The sequence below is a fragment of the Capra hircus genome, chromosome 28 (genome assembly GCF_001704415.2).
Source record: "Capra hircus breed San Clemente chromosome 28, ASM170441v1, whole genome shotgun sequence".
NCBI classification, from domain to species: Eukaryota; Metazoa; Chordata; class Mammalia; order Artiodactyla; family Bovidae; genus Capra; species Capra hircus.
The window spans coordinates 41,241,345-41,264,604 of record NC_030835.1 but is presented as its reverse complement, the minus strand read 5'-3'; the positions used below and the strand labels follow the sequence as shown (position 1 = coordinate 41,264,604).

General features: G+C 40.7%; 2 protein-coding genes across 4 annotated transcripts; one reads left to right on the top strand and one right to left on the bottom strand.

Moving 5' to 3' along the window:
• Positions 2,472 to 7,110, bottom strand: EXOC8 (exocyst complex component 8). The gene has a single exon (XM_005698972.3). It carries the CDS (start codon positions 6,944 to 6,946, stop codon positions 4,769 to 4,771), a length of 2,178 nt encoding a protein of 725 aa, XP_005699029.3. The 5' UTR covers positions 6,947 to 7,110; the 3' UTR covers positions 2,472 to 4,768.
• On the top strand, positions 7,195 to 20,548 carry SPRTN (SprT-like N-terminal domain). 3 transcript variants are annotated; one of them, XM_005698975.3, is made up of 6 exons: positions 7,195 to 7,312; positions 7,382 to 7,776; positions 8,993 to 9,092; positions 13,098 to 13,226; positions 16,808 to 17,075; positions 18,247 to 20,548. In XM_005698975.3, exons 2-6 carry the CDS (start codon positions 7,556 to 7,558, stop codon positions 18,990 to 18,992), a joined length of 1,464 nt encoding a protein of 487 aa, XP_005699032.1. In that variant the 5' UTR covers positions 7,195 to 7,312; positions 7,382 to 7,555; the 3' UTR covers positions 18,993 to 20,548. The 3 variants fall into 3 exon arrangements, with proteins under 3 accessions (XP_005699032.1, XP_005699031.1, XP_017897942.1); XM_005698974.3 differs by having other exon boundaries at positions 7,195 to 7,776; XM_018042453.1 differs by having other exon boundaries at positions 7,195 to 7,776; positions 18,251 to 18,358.

Genomic DNA, 23,260 nt, shown 5'->3' with positions numbered 1-23,260 from the left:
GATTTCATTCACAAAAGTATTAACAGATGAAGTACCAAGGAATAAATGCACCAACAAATGTACAAGATCTACTTGAAGAAAATTTGAAAATGCTACTGAGATATAAAAGTACCCTTGCATAAATAAAATAGGAATAAAACAAAATAAATTATAAAATAGGAAGATTCAAAATTATAAAGATGTCAGACTTCCCTAAATTAATCTACATTTGAGATTATTTCAATGAAAATTATTTCAACTGTTTGGCAGGATGGTAAGGAATGTTATTAAATTACTTAAAATTGGATAATAAATATGTAAGAATACTTAGAAAAAACTGAAACAGCAAAATAATAAGACCAGTTGTACCAGCTGTCAAATTATAAATCTACAATTAAGATTGTTAATGGCACAGAAATTACCGTATCAGTAAAACAGAATATAGAGCCTAAAAGTGTACTCAGATCCGCATCTAATAAATGTAATATGTCATTAAAATAGCATTTCAGGTAAGTGGGGGGAAAAGAAGGATGATTCAAAATTACTGCAACAATTTGCTAATTATTTGTGAGGAAATAGGATTTTTACATCATTCTTCACTCTAAAACAAATGATAGATGGAGCAAAATTTCAAGTATTAAAATATAATAAATTACTAAAAGAAAAGCATGAATGTTTTTGGAATTTGAAAGTGGGTAAGGCCTTTCGAAACCTAATAGAAATCTTACAAATCACACAGAAAAAAACTCAGATAAATGTGGCTTCATAAGAGATTAACATTTACTATACTATGAAAATAAATACATGAATGAATAAATAGATGAATAAATTACAAACTAAGGGAAAATCTGTAACACAGTATACATGAAAATTAATTTCTTCACTATACTATAAGCTACAAAATCACAATACAAAGATCATCAAAGAAAAGAATGGCAAAAGACATTTACAGAGCTTAAGAAAGAAAGATATACAAGGTTGCTGAAACTCACTCATAAAAATTACAAAGAAAACACAGTAAGATTTTTCACAGATGAGTAAAGAATAAATGTTATTACTAATCAGAATAATCTTATTAAACAGTGAACGATGAAAAGCAGTAAGTAAATAGTGACATTTGGGGAAGCAAGTGTTCTCCCACACTATTGACCTGCCTGACCAGCAATCTGACAATGTTTTACCTAAATTTAAAATGTATGGTTTGGCTGAGCAATTTCGATAAATCTTTCCTAAGACATAATCACACAAGTAAGCAAAGATACATGCACAGGGAGCTTTTTTCAGGATTCCTGGTAATTCTGAAAAAACCCGGAAGACAGCAAAGTAATTAGAAAATGCACAACCCTGCCAGATCCATTCATTGTGGCAGAGTGGTGTTCAGGCACAGAAAAACCCAACCTGGTGAGGTGCACGGAAACCTGAGAAGCACTGAACTGGCAACACTCAATTGAGAGCAAGACACTCGACAGTAGGTGCCGGATGGTCCGATTTCTGGGGAAAACATTACGAGAAACTCTTAGCAGTGGCACCTCTGCTGAGGAGGGTCACTAGGGGCCCGGGTGTGATGATGTGGGCTTCTTGCTCCATACCTTCTGCAGGTATGTTAGTGGGGATGAATCACAGCCACAGCTTTCCTCACCTTGAACCTAGCACACCTGCAATGGCAGTGGCGCGTCACTTCACAAGACTGTCCGCTGCACATCTCTGTTCATGCTTTCATGCCCATCTTCCTTGCACACCTAAACCCTGTCCCTTCCAGGACCGACTCAAGCCAACGATTCCACGAGGCCTTTCCAAACTCCTCAGGAGAACACTGCACTCTTCCTTCTTAGCACTCCCATGGCACTTAAACTACAACACACAGGTTTTTCAGTCTTTTTTATTTTTTTTTAACACAGTGTGCAATTATTCAAATTAATTTGGCTTAGTTTGCAACAATTTTGCCTTTAATTTGCTAATTTGTTTCAACGTTTTTATTCTCTATTTTCTCCAGTTTTTAAACACATTAAGAGAAAACACACTTAACTTTATCCTGTCCTCCCCACCCCACATTTTAGTCTATGTGAGGCATAGTACTTGATATATACTGTTAAGTCAATTATATGTGATAGTTCCTGCAGTATCCATATATTATTTTTTTAAAAAAGGAGATTTTTGTCATTTGTGACCCATGTCCTTAGGTCATATAGCCCACATTATATTTTCTACATTTAAAGATGTGCAGAAGCTACAAAACCCACTTTGAGTAAATTCATATTTTGTATATCTGACTCCCATTCAGGGGAATCCTAAAAATGTGCGATTTGACAATTCACAGTCTGAAAGTAGCAGAACAATTACTTAAATTAGCTACTGGTTTTGTACCTATTATCCCCATATAGAAAAACAAAGCATAAAAACCTAGGCATTGAAAACATTTTAGTAACATGAACATAAGAATATTAAATGATTAAAGAAAAGAAATGAATGTAACATCAATCAATTTTACCCAGTGTAAGAAAAAAATGTAAGCTTTATTTTGGTAAGACATTTCAGATTCCCTCAGATCACAGCATACCAATAAGCAAAACATACACATACTGATTTTATATTACATGTCAAGTCCTGAATTCCCAATCCCAGGAAAGCAAACTGCAGAATACTAGTGCTGATAACAACTATAGGTAGTATTTGAAACAAAAATAAATGAGTTTTCAGCACTTAAGTGTAATGAGGCTTTAATCAAAGAGAGACTTAATTCCACAGGGTGTCTTTTTTCAACAGTAATTAATTCATTCAAGTCTGATTTCAAGCTCAAGTGACAGTGTTATGTTTGAAGCAATTGAGAAAAGGCAATCAACACGTAAGTGGTATAATACAGTATGTACTAGATTTGGGAGCAATCTCTAACTGCATTCAATTTTTAGACCTTGTTTTGGAGTCTAATTAAAGAACTAGAGCTCTGACCCCACTTGGAGGAATGCAGTGAAATTGCTGTCTTGGCACAAAGGCACGTTGCAACATCGACGCTCTTTAATCAACTTGTCCCACACTAACTGATTCTCCAACAGCATACTTCCTCCTGCTACAACTTTGAGGAACACACAACTTTTACCAGAAGAAAATTCTGTACTTCCAGTTTTAAAAAGCAGACAATTCTATGGAGGCAACCATTTGAATATCTGAGTATACACACTGAGGTTTCTGCAACTTCATGCCGTAAGAGAAGTTTTGATTTCAGAAGTATCATTTCATGAACCCAGCATCAAATATTTACACAATACATGTTTCATAGAATATAATTTTAGAAACTTCAAGTGGCATAAAATTTTTATCAAATTCAAGTTTCCAGTGATCTTAAAAAAAAAAAAAAAAAGGCAGGTTACAACTGTTTTTGATCAACTGAAATATCCAGTCATGGTTATTATCTAGAAAATGCTAAAGTTATATGAAAAAATTTAGTCAAAAAAATGATTTTCAACCTTTCAAATATGCACAGCTAAACAAAATAAGAGGTTTGTCTGGCATATGAGTAATTAACGTCAAGGAGCTTTACAACCCTCAGCTGCTATTAGAAACTATTTCAGGTTTTACATAATTTCCACAGTCTTAATACCACTATTTTCATTCAGATGAAAGAAACGACTTTTTGAAGTCATTGACATCAGAAATGACACTTATGGACAAGAATGATAGTTAGAAGCTGGGGGAAAACGGGTCTTAGCAGTGTCTCTCCAAGTATGAGGAAGGCCATATAATCAATATACAATAGATACAATAGTTTAATGGGTACTTTTCTGTTTCCCTCTTAGCCACAAAACACAAATCTCTGCTCAAAGCAGTCACACTTGAGAATGCTATAGGGTCTGCGTACGATTTTCCCTAATTTCCTAATCACCCAGACCTTGAAATCCAAGTAAGTATTTCAATGAAAACTTTTCTCTCATTTGCATGAAGTCTGAGTCACTTTATGTAACCCACACTAAAAGTGGGTTATCTTAACAATGTGTCTTGTTATCTTTATTATTCTTAACATGACAAGGAAAAAAGCTCCAGCTGGAACTTCAGACAACTCAGAAATATGTACAAAAAAATTTTTTTAACACAGTTCTTGAGATTTTCAAGTAAATGCACCCAAATCAAGTGTTATCAAGCTGCTAACTAGCAGCTACAACTAATGAACCATTTAAATCAGGTTGTAAATGCTTGCTAAACTGTGTTTACAAAAGCTTCTTCTTGTGAACTATAAGGACTGGAGTATTAGACTCCACACACTAGCTACTTTCATGAAGGCATTCTGTTGACCAAAGTTTACCCTAAAGCCAATTTTCTCAACTCCTTCCACTGCCCCAAATTGTTCAAACACATTTTACGGTCCAGAAGAATATGAAGCAGGGTGTTTTATATGGCACTGTATCCTTTCAGAAACCTAACATTTCAGTGAACTGGGAGACTTTCGCCACATACTCTGTGTATTTACAGGTACTGTTCTATCTGCGCCGCATAATCTATACTGTGAGCAAGTGTGTTGAGTCAAAGGATAAGCTGAAACGCTATACTGTGACAATATATTCACTAGAGAGTTAGCATAACTTAAAAGAAAGGCATATTAGTTATTTTAGTAATTCCACTGTTTTTGTTGTATGAGCTTAACATTTTTTTTCTTTCTTTTGATTTTGCATTTCTATCTGAGAGCATCTTTTATTTTTAAGATGTGTTTGAGAGTACAAAGAATATGCTAATACAACTTAATATAAATATAAATAATATATAAGCAATCTATACGGCTACACATAAACAGGTCCAGGTGTCAGACCACTGACGTTGTACTTTCGGGATTCACTCGAATCAGTCTGGAGGCATTTCTCAGGTCCTGGAGTTGCTTGGCAGGTTTCCCCACACCCTCCTCAAACCTTTTTTCCACCACGGGGAGGACTGTTTCATACAGAAAGGATGCGTTCTGTCTGATAAAAGCCTTCTTCTCTGGATCTTGCTCACACCGAAGGCTGTAATCCACATGCTGAACAGCAACCAGAATGATCTCCACCAGGCTCTCCAAAAGCACCATGTGCAGCTCTGGGAAATACAGCTTCAGTGCCTCTTCTAAGAAGCCCATGGTCTGCTTGGTGAACGCAACCACCGTGTAACTCAGGTTCACCCAGCAGTCATCCCCGGTGTACTGCTCAAAGTTACTCACCCCACAGCTCTTCATTTCCTCTTTGAGTTTCCCCAGGGCCTCTGGAGTCATCAAGTTCATCCTCCTCCACATCTCCTCGGAGTTGCGATGCTTAGTGGCTTCGATGATGATTTCTTTGTAACTATGCAAGGCTCCTTGGATGTCCTTCACCAGAAGGGCGTGGACGATGAAGGTGAGGTCGAGTCCGATGTCGCCCAGCTGCTGACAATGCTCCTTCGCCACTCTGACGCACTCGGCTGCCGTGGAGAGGCTCTCCTTACTGTCGAACACCTGCTTGCTGAAAGCATCCACGAACATGCCCATGGCTGACCTCGCCCAGACGACAAAGGCAGAGTAGCAGCCACTGTCGGTGCCTGCAAAGTCGGTCTCAAATTCCCTGGCCGTCTCCAGAAGGCTGGTAAAGAAGACGTGGCACAACTTATGAATGTAGAGTAAGGTGGCCCCTTCAATGCGAAGCTGGCGTATTGCAGCGTGCACAGCTGCCGCCCTGTTTCTCAAAAACAGCTCACAAGCCTTCGTGCACTGGCCAAGCCGGATTAGTTGAGAAACTGCCCTGCGGGTCGCCTTGGGACCACCTCTCAGGGACCGATCAGGGGAGAGTTCAAAAACTAGTACCTCGGTGAGCTGGCGGACACGCTCATCCACTCTCGCCCTTAGTTCTTTTACAGGAGGTGGGCTGGGCTTGTCTTCTAGGTAATGGTTCAATTTATCCAGGAGGTCAACGGCACCTTCAAAGTCCCTCTGGGCAATACAGACATCTAGGTCTTCAGGCAATTCTTGGATCCATTCCATTGAGAGGTCCACCTTCTCTTCTTCTATCTCGGGAACAGCTGGTTCGTCGTCGTCTTCGTCCTCAAATGGGTTACTGGCCTTGGGGGTCACTTGGGGTGGCCCTCGAGGGGCCGCTGCCTCCTCCTGTTCCCTGCGTCTTTTTTCACTGAGGGCCCTCTTGGTTTCCTCCAGCACTTCCAGCCACTCCCGTTTGATTTTTGCATTTTCTGCCTGAAAAATACGGCTCTCGGGAAACATTAACAGCTTGAACATGTCCTTCATGGGTGGGTTGTCCTTGACATTGACCACAGCCAAACCATCCAGGGGATAGAGGGCGTTGTAGCGATACATTCCCCGCCGCTGTGGCAGCCAGGTGGCCACCAGCAAACAATCGTTCATGAGAAAGCCGTGCACCCGCTGGAGCTGGGCCATGTGATCCGCTTCGTATTCCACCAGGTCACCATTGTACACTAGGTACTGTCCCGGCGTCTCCAGCAGGTGCCTGCAGCCTTCCACTTTCTCAAGCAGGGTGGTGAGGGTTCGCTGCTTTCCTTCCTCGCCTGGCCCAGAACCGTCCCGGGAGGCGCCCCCGGGGCTGGGGAAAAAGCCGGTCTGGCCCCGGAGCTGGTCGCGGCCTCCCGCGCCACCTCCTCCCTCCTCCCCTCCAGAGGCGGCGGCGGCGCCCGCGGCAGCGGCAGCCGGCAGCAGGGTAAGCGGGATGCTCTCCAGGCTGCTCTTCTGCTCCGTCAGCAGGTGGCTGAGCTGATACATCTCGCTCTCCAGGTAGGAGATCTCACGGGCCGTCTCTATGAACTGCCGGTAGTTCTGGTAGACGTTGCGCTTCAGGTTCTGCGCCGTCTCCTCCGCCAGCGCCTGGATGCGCTGCCGGTGCTCCTGCAAGTCCCGGTCCCCGTCCGACTGCTGTGAGAGCTGCTTCACGTACAGCCGCGCCTCGAAGCCGCCCGACTCGAGCTGCCGCCTCAGGCGGCTCGCCCCACTGTCTGACATCGCCATCGCCATTGCTGCCCGGGCTCACGCAGCCCCTGTCACTACCGCCGTGGCCGGTACCGCCGTGGCCGGTGCCGCCGCTGTGGAGGCCCACCCAAGCCGGGACAAACTCCAGGGCTAAGGAAGCAGGATGGAAGAGAGACGAATACGCCTGCGCCCGGGTCTGAACTTCAGTCACTGCGCCTGCGCAAGGGGCCGAGTGCCGACGATGCGCCTGCGCAGGAACTTCAGGGGCCTAGGGCGCCGACGCTGGAGAAGCTATTGCGGAAGTGAGTGGAGGGCGGGGCAGAGCGATGTAGGTACTAAGAGGTGCTACGCATGGGCGGAGTGTGTCGTTGGTGTTTGACGTTACTCGCCACCCGTGAAGACGGTAACCAGGTATCTGAAACCTTCAACCCTAGTTTTGAGCCCACTAGGTGGTGTCACGCTTAGTTCTTTTTTTTTAAGGCCCAGAATGTTGACTTCGGCGTTTGGGACAAGCTAAGCTCTCGTTCTCGAGCCCGTTTTCCCTGAGTCTCGCGAGATCGGCGAACTGACCAGAAAGCCGGTATCTCCTAGGCGCGCGACCGGGCCCTCAGACCCCCCGGGACGTGGAGTCACCCACTCTGGACCTCGGCAGCTATGGATGAGGACCTGGTTTTGGCACTACAGCTTCAGGAGGAGTGGAACTTGCAGGTCTCGGAGCGCGAACCGGCCCAGGAGCCCCTGTCGCTGGTGGACGCGTCCTGGGAGTTGGTGGACCCCACCCCTGACTTACAGGCCCTGTTTGTTCTGTTCAACGACCGTTTCTTCTGGGGCCAACTGGAGGCGGTCGAGGTGAAGTGGAGCGTGCGGATGACGCTGTGAGTCCCGAGCCCCACTGGGGACGGGGCCACCGGCGGCCCTTCTGTCTCCCCTCGCGGTTTTGGCGGCGTTAGCTCGGGCTCTGGATTTGGGGCAGGCGGCCCCACAGGGATTATCTTCCTTCCAGCCCCTTCCCTTCTCACTTTAAACGACTTTAAGAAAGCCCCGTGGCCCATCCCGCGACGGTTTGACTTGTAAGGGGCGCAGTGAGAGAAAAGTGTGTTTCTTTGAATCTCACTTCACTAGAAAGGGCTTCCCTGGTGGCTCAGACGTTAAAGAATCCGCCTAAGTCCTGGGAGCCCTGTTTGATCCCTAGGTCGGGAAGATCCCATGCAGGAGGGCATGGCAATCCATTCCAGTATTCTTGCCTGGAGAATCCCGTGGACAGAGGAGCCTGGCGGGCTGCATACAGTCCGTGGGGTCTCAGAGTCGGACACAACTGAGCGACTAAGCACACAGCACAGTCCAAAGCCCTTAACAGTTACTAAAAAGCGAGTTAACGCTTTTCTGATTTGTCTTATGAGTGTGCTTTAGGACCCAGATGAGAGAAACAGCCAGAATCTGCCCCAAGAGAGAGTGCCAGGGACACACTGTGTGGTGTACTTAGCAGTGAGCTCGGGAGTCTTGAGTAGGGAAGGGGCTTATGTTCCCATATTTCTGGATCCAGGGGATCTAAAGGGATGCCTATAAAAGGATCCTTTTCTGACACTCCAGGTTTGAGAAATTCTGATTTGAGATAATGTACCCTGGTATATGAACGGAGTTAACAAGTAAGTCTAAGAAGTCGTTGTGTACCACTGTACTTGTTTTTGAATTGCTACAAAGCATCTAAAATAAGAGAAGATATGATACAAAGTTGTGTGTTTAAAGTATCGATCTCTTTCATATAGGATTCCATTATAATTTTGGGCATATGCTAATGGAGATCTGGCCGTTAGCACTACAACTGATTGAGCATAGCTTGTAGGGAGGAGACAGGAAGCAGCAGAATAGGATTATCTTCTTCAAGCTGTTATAGCCTGGTAAGGGAAGCCACTACTTGGATGAAATACAAATATCTCCCAACAAAGTGGGTATACTCTCAAGAAAGCCATTCTTCATAGAGTTCTCTCAGTCTGAACTGTCCAAGAACAGTGAAGGATTTTGCTCTTTCATTTCTGTTTTCCTTTTGTGTATATTTGGTGATTAATAATTTTTGTGGTGGTTGTTTTCCAGGTGTGCTGGGATATGCAGCTATGAAGGGAGGGGTGGAATGTGTTCCATCCGTCTCAGTGAACCCCTTTTAAAGCTGAGACCAAGAAAAGATCTTGTGGAGGTATTCTTTGCATAAATCTGATTCTTAGCTCAGTAATTTAGAAACAGTTATTATTAGACTGCTGTAAATTAACCTGTACGTGTGGGGGAAAAAAATCAGTTTTCCCTCACTGCAAACTTTTATTGTGGGGCAAATAATGATTACCTTATATTCTTACAGTGTTTTAAAGTTGGAGGCTTTCAGGTGTGTTAGCTACTTTGATTTTTACAACAGTCCTGTTTATGTTCAGTATGTGTTATCCTTATTTTTATAAATAAGATAAGGTTCAGATAGACAAAGTAGTTGGTTTAGAAGCAGCCAGAAAGTTAAGATCCAGATCTTTTATTGATACACGCAAATTTTGATTCTCTGCTGTTCAGCCACCATGGTGTCCTCCCATGACATATAGCTGAGCTGGCAGAACAAACCAGTGTGAGGGCACACTTCATATCTGGAGATGGTGATCACTTCTAATAGCTGAATGAAGCAGTAGGAGCCCACAACTGTGTTTAGTTGAGTCCAGTAGTTGCCTGAAAATCCTCAAGATATACCTGGTGTGAGTTATCTTGCTTCAGTTGTATCATTTGAAATGTATGCACGAGAGCATAGGTGGTAGAGGTTGGATGGGAAATAAGTTAAAACATGCCTAGAAATATGCTGTGTAAGGATAACAAAAAGTAGTGGTTTCACAACAATGTGAATGTACTTAGCACTACTGAACTGTACACTTAAAATAGTTAAGATGGTACATTTTGTTACTTTTTTTTAAATCACAATTTTTTAAAAAATAGCTACTAAATGTTAAAGTAGTACAACAGAAATAATAAAAAAGAAACTAATAAAGGGACAAAGCCCAGACGAAATAGAAAAGTGGACATAAAAACAATATCAGTTATTATATTAAATGTAAATGGACTAAACATTCCAGTTAAAGACATGGAATGGCATATGACATTAACCGACATGTGATTAAAACAAAGACACATATATTAAATATAAAAGGATGAGAAAAAGCATATCTTCCAAATATTAGACAACAGAAAATTGTTATGGCTGTCTAGTATTAGTATAAAGATTTTAAGGGAAGAAGTTTTAATAGAACAAAGGGAGACATTTTAAAATGATAAAATAACCTATTAAATACAGACACATAATGACCCTAAAAGTAATAGCATAGCTTTAAGCTTTAAACATGAAGCATCAATCAGCAAAAATGAATAAGAGAATAAGAGAAATAAGCAATGAATAAGAGAAATAAGCAATCTACAGTCATAGTTGTAGGTAAAAACACAATTTTGTTAGTAATTCAGTGAAGAAGCAGGAAAAAAACAGTAAAGCATTTAAAAAAATTAAACAATATGATTAACCAAATCAACCTTACAAGGAGCGCTAATTGGAACAGCACTAACTGAAAATTGAATTTGTTGCATAAACAATGTTGGTTTAAATAACACATGAATGATTTTTTTCTTAAGGTAATAGGCAAGAAGAAAATGGGAACTATGTGGTCATGCTGCAAGTGAGCATTTGCTGTTGGCAGAAAGTTATAATGTGAAATCAGGAGTAAGATGGATGGAGGAAGAATAGAGGGACTGGCCTGTATTTGAAGTAGCTGCCTAAATTATAATGAATAGGATTTAGAAAAGGAAAAAATTTAAAATGGTTAAGGAGGTCAAGAAAAGTTTTAACAGATGTGGATTTCATTACTGCTAACATCAGCAACACCTACCACTCACTGTATTGAGTACCTACTGTGTGCCAGACTAATTTAGTTATTTTAGGATTTGCTTTTGATGTTTGTTTTTGATGTTTAGTTGCTAAGTCACGTCCAGCTCTTTGTGACTACAGCCCTCCAGCTCCTCTGTCCATGGGATTTCCCAGACAAGAACACTGGAGTGGGTTGCCATTTCCTTTTTCAGGAGGCGAGTCTAACAGGACAGAATTGAATTCTGACATGTAGAAATGGTAGAGGAGACTACTTTTGGCAGAAGGAATGGGTATGCTGTGGACAGAGGTGAGGCCACTAGGCTTATGGCATATTTAGGTCTAGAAGTAGTTGTTTTTGACCAGATATGGAACAGTGGTGGGAAATTGAGGTGTTTTGGGAACAATGATGTATAGATAGAGCCTAAATGTGGGAAATGGTAGATAAATAAAAATGGAAATATTCAGCTTAATGCCATGTACCATTTTCAAGACGTGTTTGAATTGAACCAAAAATCAGGAACCTAAGTTGTTTCTCTTTAATGAGAATAGTTATCATTATTTTAGAATGTTGAAAAACATCTGAAATGTAGAATGATCTTTGAATTTCAGTCTCAATAGAGTGGCATTGTCTTGAAAAGATGAGAGTTGGTAAATGTTTGATTCTTGCATTTCTCTATTCATATAATTCTATACAACTAAAATTCATTAATGCCAATCTAGTTCTTCTGATGAAAATTAAAAAAAAATTATGGAGGATTATGAAAAAAGCTACACTTTTGAGGACCTTTATGATTTTCACTTTTGTACTCACATTTTTTAGAGTAGATTATGAAATATCAGCCATAAATGCTTTTGTAAACTTTATACCTAAAGTATTCCATCTTTGGTATGGAATGAGCAGGAAGTTTTATTGTTTGTTTTAAAATTTTACATGATTTAAAATCCTCAAACTACAGAAGACTATACACAGAGAAATCTTGGTCTCCCCCATGCCTCTATTCTGACCTTTTCACCTATAAAGGATACTGTTGTTACTAGGTTTTTTCCTATCATTCTCTTTTGCCAGTATTTATATCCACTCTTATCTACTCCCCACCACACAGCATATTTCTTATATAAAATGCTGAGGACACTCTTGCCTTTTTCGTTAAAACAATACGTTCTATAGTGTCCTCCATATCATTTCATAGAGATACTTTTCATTCTTTTTTATGGCTACATAGAATTCCATTATGTGGCTGTACCATAGTTCTTTCAATGAGGCCCTTTCACTATTGTAAGCAATGCCACTACAATGAAATACCTCATTCACATGACCTTTCATTTTAGTCTAGGTGTTGCTGAGTCCAGCAATAAATGTGTTTGTAAATATGTTAGATGTTACCAAATTTTCCACAAGGGTTGTACTATTTTGCATTCCTACCAGTGATCTCTGGTGGCTACTGAGCCAGATTCTGGCTAAATCTGGCTAAATCTACCAGATTCTGGTAAAGAATCTGCTTGTCAGTGCAAAAAACTGGGGTTCAACTGGGGTTAGGAAGATCCCCTGGAGGAGGAAATGGCAACCCACTCTAGTATTCTTGCCTGGGAAATCCCATAGACAGTGGAGCGTGGTGGGCTGCAGTCCATGGGGTTGCAGAGTCAGACGTGACTTAGTGACTAAACAACAACAGCAGCAATCAGTGATATATGGGAATGCTTATTTTCCCTTAGCTTTACTAATAGTGTCAAACTAGTTTTACCAGTCTCAATAAGCAAGAAGTTGTATACTTATGTAATAACTCGCATATCTGTTTTTAAAAATGAAATTGAGCATTTTTTCATATGTTTATGGATCATTTATATTTCATTTTCTGTCCATGACATTTGCCTATTTTAAAATCAGATTGTTGATCATTTTCCTGTTGATTTTTAGGAGTGCTTTATAATTTAGGAGTTAATAGCCTGTAAGATGGTTGCACATATATTTTCCTGAGTTTGTTTTTTTCACTTTACTGATAACATTTTTTTCCCCATACAGAATCTTAAAATTTTCATGTAGCTGAATTTATCAGTCTTTTCTACTGGATTTTGGTTAATAATTAAAAAGGCTTCCTTGGAACAGGGAATTAACCTGGGATCTACAGGACTGTGGATATTATATGCAAAGTTTTGTGAATGTGTGCTTATATAATTTTTCTAGAAAGATGGTTCATGACTTCTGTCAGTATCTGAAAGGAGCCTGTGATGCAAAGGTTAAGACTCCAGGTAGAGTCAGAAAATGCATTTTTATTTTCAGAAGCACCATAACAAATTAATGTGATTGTTTTTTTGTTTCAGACCCTCTTGCATGAAATGATACATGCCTATTTATTTGTCACTAATAATGATAAAGATCGGGAAGGGCATGGTCCAGAGTTTTGTAAGCATATGCATCGCATCAATCGTCTGACAGGAGCCAATATAACGGTATATAAAACCATACACATTTATGATATTTAGTAGTTATTTATTCAGTATTTCTTGGGATTTAATTAAAAATAGAGAACTGGGTAGAAACAAATACTGTGTTTGAGGATTTCCCAGGGCAAGTGAGGGGCCCAAAGAAGCAGACCTGTTTATCTGGGACCCCATAGTGTAAGACAGCAGTTCTGGTGACATCCCTGAGACCTCTGACCTCTGGGAGCAGCTTGTGCAGAGTTATTGCAGGCCTGAGTACCTCTCTTCTGGACTATTACTAACATCTCCTAATTACATTTCCTCTTTGTCTCTTCCTTCAATCTGTCCTATATTCTGCTGCTGTTGTATGTTACTCCCTTCATCAGAAGACTTAGACTTTCATTTCCGCATAATGTGGGAGGTGGCAGAGCCTGGGGTCAGAAAGCAGGAAGAGTCAGGTTGCCTACATCCTGATGCTGGTGCCACTGATTGTGGGACCTAGTTAAACTCTGTCATGCTTTGGTTTACTCACATGTAAAAGGAGAATGATAACAATACTTAGGCTATTGGATCCTTGTGAGGGTTAGAGAAAATGCAAGCAAACACATTTTAGTACAGTTTGGGTACTAATTAAATATTAGTTGTCTTTGTTTTTATACATTCATTTTATTCAGTAACCTTACTGTTCCTTTTTTCTTACTTTCCACAACTCCCCTGCTTGTTTCTGATGGAACTTTTCATCTCTGCCTTTCCTCATATATTCTCTCCCTAAAATGTGCCTCTTCTACTTTCTGTCAAAATGATCTTCATCTTTACAGTGAGATATAACTTCTGCCTCCTTTTAACCTCCTCAGCAGATATGTAACCTTTTACAATGTTATATTCTACTTTCATACCCCAATAGGATGGCTCTTACCTATCTTTATACACAATTGTGTATCTTCATACACACCTGCACAAGATGTATAACATAGTGCCTCTACAAGCACTTCAGTTTAGTCGCTCAGTTCAGTTCAATTCAGTTGCTCGGTCGTGTCCGACTCTTTGCGACCCCATGAATCGCAGCACGCCAGGCCTCCCTGTCCATCACCATCTCCCAGAGGTCACTCAGACTTACGTCCATCGAGTCAGTGATGCCATCCAGCCATCCATCCTCTGTCGTCCCCTTCTCCTCCTGCCCCCAATCCCTCCCAGCATCATAGTCTCTTCCAGTGAGTCAACTCTTCACATGAGGTGGCCAAAGTATTGGAGTTTTAGCTTTAGCATCATTCCTTCCAAAGAAATCCCAGGGCTGATCTTCAGAATGAACTGGTTGGATCTCCTTGCAGTCCAAGGGACTCTCAAGAGTCTTCTCCAACACCACAGTTCAAAAGCATCAATTCTTCAGCACTCAGCCTTCTTCACAGTCCAACTCTCACATCCATACATGACTACTGGAAAAACCATAGCCTTGACTAGACAGACCTTAGTCGGCAAGTAATGTCTCTGCTTTGGAATATGCTGTCTAGGTTGGTCATAACTTTTCTTCCAAGGAGTAAGTGTCTTTTAATTTCATGGCTGCAGTCACCATCTGCAGTGATTTTGGAGCCCCCAAAAATAAAGTTTGACACTGTTTCCACTGTTCCCCATCTATCGTGTCCAACTCTTTGCGGCCCCGTGAATCATAGCACGCCAGGCCTCCCTGCTGCTGCTAAGTTGCTTCAGTCGTGTCCGACTCTGTGCAACCCCATAGACGGCAGCCCACCAGGCTCCCCCATCCCTGGGATTCTTCAGGCAAGAACACTGGAGTGGGTTGCCATTTCCTTCTCCAATATATGAAAGTGAAAAGTGAAAGTGAAGTCACTCAGTCTTGTCCGACTCTTAGCGACCCCAGGGACTGTAGCCTACCAGGCTCCTCCATCCATGGGATTTTCCAGGTAAGAGTATGGGAGTGGCCAGGCCTCCCTGTCCATCACCAGGTCCTGGAGTTCACCCAAACTCATGTCCATCAAGTCGGTGATGCCATCCAGCCATCTCATCCTCTCTCATCCCCTCCTCCTGCCCCCAATCCCTCCCAGCATCAGTCTTCCAGTGAGTCAACTCTTCACATGAGGTGGCCAGAGTATTGGAGTTTCAGCTTTAGTATCAGTCCTTCCAATGAATACCCAGGACTGATCTTTAGAATGGACTGGTTAGATCACTTAGCAAGTACTGAATTTCACTGAACCAAAACAAATATTAATTCCTACAGAGATTAAATGCCTTGGTGTGTTTAGTGTTTAGAAATTTCCTTATTTTAAAAAGCAGTACAAGCCAGTGTGATGGAAAGGGAGAGTACTCACCCTCCATGTATTATTTTCTAGCTGTCAGTTTAATTTTCTAGAGAGCACATTTCATTACTGGACTGAGTTCCTTTAACATCAGATAAGTGGCTTGCTTTAACACAGTCACATAAAATCCAGATTAGCAAAGGAATTAGGCAGTTGCTAGTATAAAAGACTTTTACACTTTAAGCAGAATTCTAGTGTACTTCCTGTTCAGTTGAAAGAGAATTTAGGAGGTTTTATCAGGTAGACAGCCCTTGCTTTCCCAGGTTACATTCTGTTATAGCAGACTCCATGGGGCATCCACATTGAGGACAGTTTTTAGTTAACTACATTGTTAAAGTTACAGCCTATAGAAATTATAGAAGGAATAGGCTATAGGAATTATAGAAGTTGGAATCAGAATAGATCCAGTTCCCTGTCTTTTACCACTGAATTACTAAGTGAGGTGTTCTCAACATAAGAGAGAAGGCAGGATCTTACAAGCCTCCTTGCTCCCAAACCTCTGTCCTCCAGTCTCTTTGCACTTACTGTAATTTGCATGCTTGCCAAACAATAGAATTTGTTTGCTTATAGTAGAGAGATAGTGAATATCTGTAGAGTTACAGAAAGCTTAGTATTGTTTCCCACAAGGGAAATTTATTAAGAGCTTAAACAAAACTCATATGCTGCTGTTGCCCCTTACCTTATATAACTAATAACATTCCACTGAGAGGACAGGAGGAAAAGGAGAGCTTTTCACCTATAAACAGATAAAATGGTACCCCAGAAAGCTTGTTGTGAGGAAATGAGCAGAGCTGGGCGAACGTGGAGAATGGATTTGGCAGAGGCAGCCTGAGACCAGGTGCTTGTGTGTGGGCCCAGCGTTGATAGGGAAGAGTCCTTCCGAATCCTTTGGTAAGGTTACCTATAGAGGAAATTTCAACCTAAGCAGTGGGAACAGTTCTTACTGATTATGGCATTATATAAAATCTTTATCCTAACTTTTCATCATTTAGAAAGTGGGTTTTTAAGACTTTTAGCATATGTATAGAAGCTTTTTGGTTTTTTTGTCTTCTAGTCTCACATTTTTCTATCTTTACATAGTTTATGTAGCACTAAATTATGGGAATCCGCTGATTCCCATTAAAATGAACTTTTGAAGAGAAGCTATAGTTACTATCTTTCCCAAAACATAACTCCAGAAAACCCTTGAGAAGTTGGAAAGTTTAAAAAAAGGAAGTTGTGGGAGGCTGCTTATTTATTACATATATTTTCTTAAAATTGTTAAGTTGCTTACACAATGCTAAGAACTTTGTCTCGGCCCAGGTGTACCATACTTTCCACGAAGAGGTGGATGAGTACCGTCGACACTGGTGGCGCTGCAATGGGCCATGTCAGAACAGTAAGCCATATTATGGCTATGTGAAGCGTGCCACCAACAGGGCCCCCTCCGCCCATGACTACTGGTGGGCTGAACACCAGAAAACCTGTGGAGGCACTTACATCAAAATCAAGGAACCAGAGAACTACTCTAAAAAGGGCAAAGGAAAGACAAAACTGAGAAAGCAGCCAGGATCAGAAGCAGAGAATAAAGGTAAGTCTGCCTATAATCTTCCTACTTTTCCACTGCCGTGGCTAGTTCTCTGAAGGACACTTCCGAGAACTGGCATTAGGATAAAGCTTTAATTAATTTGTTCAAAAGAAAAAAAGGCAAAACAAGAAACTTGGTTTCAACCAAAGCCCATTTTAATTTTTTTTAAATTTTATAATTTTTCTCTTGTTAGAAAACCCTTAGCAACATTTTTTGAAGAAAAAAAAGATAAAGCTTAAAGAGTGTTTCTTGTGTAGATGTTTTCAAGTATGGATTTAAAGTGGAAAAAAATCCCATTGTCCATAAAACAGTGGTCGAAAAATATATTTTGCTCTATGTACATGTGAGAAAAAGTGGGAATAGTTTCCACTGCTAAAATTTAAGGGTAAAGTCCCTTTCCCTCTCCTGACTCACTGGGTCATTAGGAAACAGAAGGCAAAAAAAAAAAGATTGTCAAGGTAAAAACAGTAATTCAAATAACAATGCCCGGAATGTAAGTCCTAGCTACACCCCTTCCTATCAGTTGGAGTCTATCCAAGCAACTTCTGTTGATGTATGTATTTTCATTAGAAGAATGGGAAAAGGATATGGCATGTATATGCTAACACTTCAAGATTTACCCCTTTCCTCTGCAGTTCAGAGTTACTGCCCTTTGAAGGGGTAACCAGGTTACTAAAGCTAATGTTTCTTCCCTTGGGAAGTTGTTGATTAGATGTGATAAGGATTCATGGACATGAGCTTTCTCAAATCTGAAACATTTACTAAGTTGAGAAGCTATAGAAGAATTTATGTGGAAAGATTATATCCTGTTTTGTAAGCTGGGAAGATAATGCAGTAGCAGATTTTCCCCATCTGGGACGTGGTTAAGAGTACTAAAGGCAGTTTTCTTGATAAAAGTTATTCTGCTATTGATATTTGCATGATTGAACTGCTTATCTAAGTATGAGATGGTATTTTGTGTTTTGTTTTGAAGAGAGGGTGTTTTTGTCCTTTATGTGTTCTCAGTATCAGAGCTTTCTGACTGCTGAAGGTTGTCCTCCTGTTAATAGAGAATTACAGTATAGTTCTAAGTTAGAACAAAACAGTATTCCTTCATTTGGAAAAACTATCCATTAGCTTAATACTTGTTATGGTATAAATTTTGAATCAAGGAAAAATCTTGCTTCTTTTGCAGACAGACTGAACAGAGGGGAGAAACAGCTGTTAATCCCCTTTACTGGGAAAGGTTATGTCCTAGGGGAGACCAGCAATTTTTCATCTGGGAAATGTATCACTTCACATGCTATTAATGAAACTCAAGAGCCTTTAAGTCAAAACAATTCAGCAAATGCCCTGAGACCTCATTCTAAAACTGAGGTGAAATTTGAACAGAATGGTCCAAGTAAAAAGACTTCCGTAGCATCCCCTGTTCTCAGTACCAGTCATCAAAGTGTCTTAAGCAACTACTTCTCTAAAGTATCCGTTGCCAGCAACAAGGCTTTCAGAAGTGTGAGTGGGTCTCCAGCGAAGAGTCTCACAGTGGGCGACAGCACTACAAAGTCAGTCTCTTCCGGTTCTCAAAGGAGGGTTACATCTTCTAAGATATCGCTAAGAAATTCCTTAAAAGCCATGGAGTCGACATCTGTCACTGCGCCCCAGGATGCAAGTGGGCCTGAAGGTAAACTCCCAAGTAAACGACCCAGGCTAGTAGACAAGACTTTTTTTGACAACTTTTTTATCAAGAAAGAGCAAACCCAGAGTGGTGGTAATGATCTGAAGAGTAGTTCACATCCTCCAGCTGCAGCTCAGAATCCCAGCAGTTCATCTAGTCAGAGCAGAGTGGTTCACTGTCCTGTGTGTCAGGATGAGGTTTCAGAGACACAGATTAATGAGCACTTGGACTGGTGCCTTGAACATGATAGCACCCAAGTCAAAAGCTGAAACAAATCTCTGAAAAATGAATGGGCCTCCAGTGTCCACCTTTATTGCCTCAGGAATTTCTGATTAATAAGATTTGCAGGTTATAATCTAGTTCATCAATATTAAATGTTCTACTTTATATAAACATATATGAGATTGTAATTAAAAAATATTTTGCCTAGAGGTGCTATATACTCTTGTCTTACATACACTGGAGCCCAGAATTTCTTCTGGATGTATTTCATGTATAATATTTAGATACTTCTTTCTGGCTTTTAAAAGTATTTAAATCTGTTAATCTTTTTACTTATTTTTCTTAAAACATTCAGTGAGGAATTCTGTCAGGTATTTAGTTAAATTGAATATTTCATTATTAATATTAAAATTCATTCCCAGAACTGGTAATATCCATAGTGTCAGACATATTGACCAACATTACGAACTAGTTGTTTTAGGGTACTCACGGTTTTTGGGTTTTTTTCTTCCAAATTTTAACATTTCCTATATTATAAAGATTTTTATTTTTCTGTTTCACTAAAAGGTGGCAGATTTTATAGTAAATAGATATTTATAGTAAATATTATATAGATATTATATGTATTCTATATATTGATACTTATAGTATCTACTTATAGATAAGTATAGTAAAATAAATTTCTTTTGGAATATCGCTAGTAACAAATAGCTACTGTAATTCTGTAGGCCAGAGCTTAGCTGTTTTCTCAAAATTTTAGATGCTAAGTAACATAACAAAGTTGCCTAGTTTATGTACAAGTGAAACATCATCTGGAAACAGTATTATGAACCTTAAGCCAAAGTTGAAACCATTTAGGAATACCATTTTGCCTATGCAAAGTATTTCTTCTTTTAAAAAATATTCTTTTTTATGTTACAACAAAGGGACAAAGATAGTTTGATGAAATTTACTTTGTTGTCTCATGGCTGTAACGCCAGCCTGTTGGCATATTTTCAAGGCCTTAGTTCATAAGTTTTTTCTTTTTCCTAACTTCGTTGCAGCATGACTTTTACATACATAGGTGCAGCTGGGTTCCTCTCTGTGTGATCACTAGAAGTTAGCATTTCAGTTACCCTAGAAGGTGTCCTCGTGGGCGTCTCTTCTAGTCAACACACACAGCCCCCAAGTAACCACTGTTTTCATCTGTCACCTCAAGTTAGTTTACTTGTTTTTGAACTTCATGAAGTCGTATCTTTGTTGCTATGGGTAACAGAAGTCCATTCTTTTCATTGCTCTGTAGTACTTGTGTGAATATGCCAGTTTATCATTCTAATATTAATGAACATTGGCATCATCTCCTGTTTGGGGCTGGCCATTGTGAACAATGCTGCTAAGAACATTCTTACTCGCTTCTGTTGACCATATCCCCAGACTGGGAACGCAGGGCCATCCGGTGCCTTCTGTTAGCTTCAGGAAGCCCTGCCAGTTCACACTCCTGCCAGCAATGTGTGAGACGCTATCGTTCTGTCCTTTCCATTTTGGCCTATCTCAGTGAGTGTTTATGAGTTTTGATTCTTCTGAAGCATGAAGTTAATAATATTTAATAAATATTTATAAATGACTTAAAATGTGTATTATGTTGAATATATACGTTTATACTCTCATACAAGATCATTTAACAAATTTTGTTTAGGAAACATTTTTTGTGTGCCAAAACCATACAAAGCTCTGGTGCTATGAAGTACATGATAGCCCGCCCATGGCCTCAAGGAGTAGTACAACCTATCGGGGAGTGAAACAAAAGCAGATTAATTTCAAAATAGTTAAGTGCTGTGGGAACTGGAAAGGACAATCAGCCCAGCCCAGGGCTTCAGGAGATGGAGGAGACAAATTCTATACCCAAGTTGAGTGTTCTAGAGCAAGTCAAGTTAGTCCAGAGCAGGATGGAGAGAAAGGGCCTTGCAGAGAGAAGGAACACTAAGGTCTGGCAGCAGTCCAGCACATTCTACTGGGAAAACTGAGCTGTTCAAATGAACAGAGTAAAATGTGAAGGGTGAAATGGTAGAAGGAGAAAGACTGCCGACAGGACAGATTCAGATAAACCTTTGAGGCTGAAAAACCCATCTATTGCATTCTCCACTTACGTCGTTTGTATAGTCCCTGTTAGTACACATCTGTTGATTCACGTTGGGGTGGGGCTGTGGGGATTGGAAAGGCTTATATATACACCAGCCAAGAACATCTGAGAAGTGTTTTGAAAGGTTCATGGTGTGTGTGTGTTGGGGGCGGCGGGGGTGGGGTGGGGCGTGCGGGGCGGTGGCAAGAGGGGGAAGGGCAATGGCTGGGATGGAGAGAAGATGGCTTCCAGAAATATTTAGGTTGTAAAATAAGAATTGGTCAGTTTTAAGGGATGATGGGAATATGTTAACTGGCAAGAAAGTTGAAGTTAATTTAAAATTTGGAATTTAAATAAGACTTCATGTCAATATCTAAAAATTCTGATACTCGCAAATCTGTTGTTTTATATTAAGAACAACAGTTTTACATTCTGTTGGTTTTTCACTTTTAAAAATTAGGGGTCAACTTTTAAATGTTATTGCCCTTCATTTGAAGAGATCATTAGGGGTCAACTTTTAAATGTTACTGCCCTTCATTTGAAGAGGTGGGGAAGGAAGGAAGGGAAGCAGACTTTATCCCATGGTCCAAAAGCTCTGAGATTTTCTTTTCTTTCCGAAGCTTATGGGAGTTTTAAGTAAGAATGTCACAGTGAAACACGCAGGAGCTATAACTTCCCTCAGACTTAGTACCCAGCTGGGATCCTATACCTGGGATACCTGCAGGATCTCCTCACTGGGCTGCCTTGAAAAGAAGCTGAGCTCTTTGCAGTTAATCCTTATTGAGGGGCAGTGAGTTCCTGTTGTTCTTTGTTTTGATTTTTTATCCTTGAGGTTATTGTTGCCTTTTTGGAAATTTGTTGTATTTGTTGACTAGTAGCATATCCACCAGATGAAGTAAAACTCTATTAGACAATTATTATTACAGATTAAATTCTCTGAAAGTGAAGTCACTCAGTCATGTCCAGACTCTTGACTCCATGGACTATAACCTACCAGGCTCCTCCATCCATGGGGTTCTCCAGGCAAGAGTACTGGAGTGGGTTGCCATTTCCTTCCCCAGGGGATCTTCCTGACCCAGGGAACGAACCCAGGTCTCCTGCATTGTAGGCAGACACTTTACCATCTGAGACACCAGGGAGATTAAATTCTCTAGGGAACTGAAATGGTAAAGGATGCCATGTGGTGATTAGCTCTGGCTTTTTATTTGTAACATTCCACTGTTAGTTATATAATTACATACACATCATCTCATATCTTTTGATATGAAAAGTTAAAAACTTGATCTTTAGTGATTCAGGAATCATTATCAATGTTTACAATGCTGTAGACTGTAATACAGAAACAAGCTGCAGTTTGCTTTCTTCGGTTCTGGTGCTAAACCTACCAAAGGATTTACCCTCTTGCTTACTGAACACCAGATGGCGCTCTTGTGCTTAGTTGTTCACTGATGTCCAACTCTGACCCCATGGTGGTAGCCGGCCAGGCTCCTTTGCCCATGGGGGTTCTCCAGGCAAGAATACTAGAGTGGGTTGCCATGCCCTCCTCCAGGGGATCTTCCCGACCCAGGGATTGAACCCAGGTCTCTCGCACCGCAGGCAGATTCTTTACCATCTGAACCACCTTAGTAAATTAAATCTCTCTGAAAAACTGAAGGCAAAGCAAAGCCAAAGAGAGAAAGAAACTTCAGAAACAGGAATAATAATGACTGGTTCTAACATATAACCCCTGGAGAAGGAAATGGCAACCCACTCCAGTACTCTTGCCTGGAGAATCCCATGGAGGGAGGAGCCTAGTAGGCTACAGTCCATGGGGTCTCAGAGTCGGACACGACTGAGCGACTTCACTTCACTTCTGACATATAGAGACAGGTGCTTGTTCAAACAAAAGGACTGATTTACAGGTCTACCTAAGGTAGACCTACTAATCTACATTAATCTTCTAAGCTTGTTTATATTTCACCTTTTACTCTGAACACTAAATTTCACCTTTTACTCTGAAACCAGTACCCAATACAGCAAAACACGGTAACCCCCAACAGGAAGTCTTCCAGACAAGGTGGGACCTATATTTTCTACTGTTTTCAAAATCACAGTACTCTTCCTTTGAATGTCTAGTACTTATTATTCTGCTCTCATCATCTTGATTAGTCTGAAAGCTTCCTAGGATGTAATGTCCTTTGCCCCTGTATCAGAGGTCTAGTAGAACAAAGAGGCGGC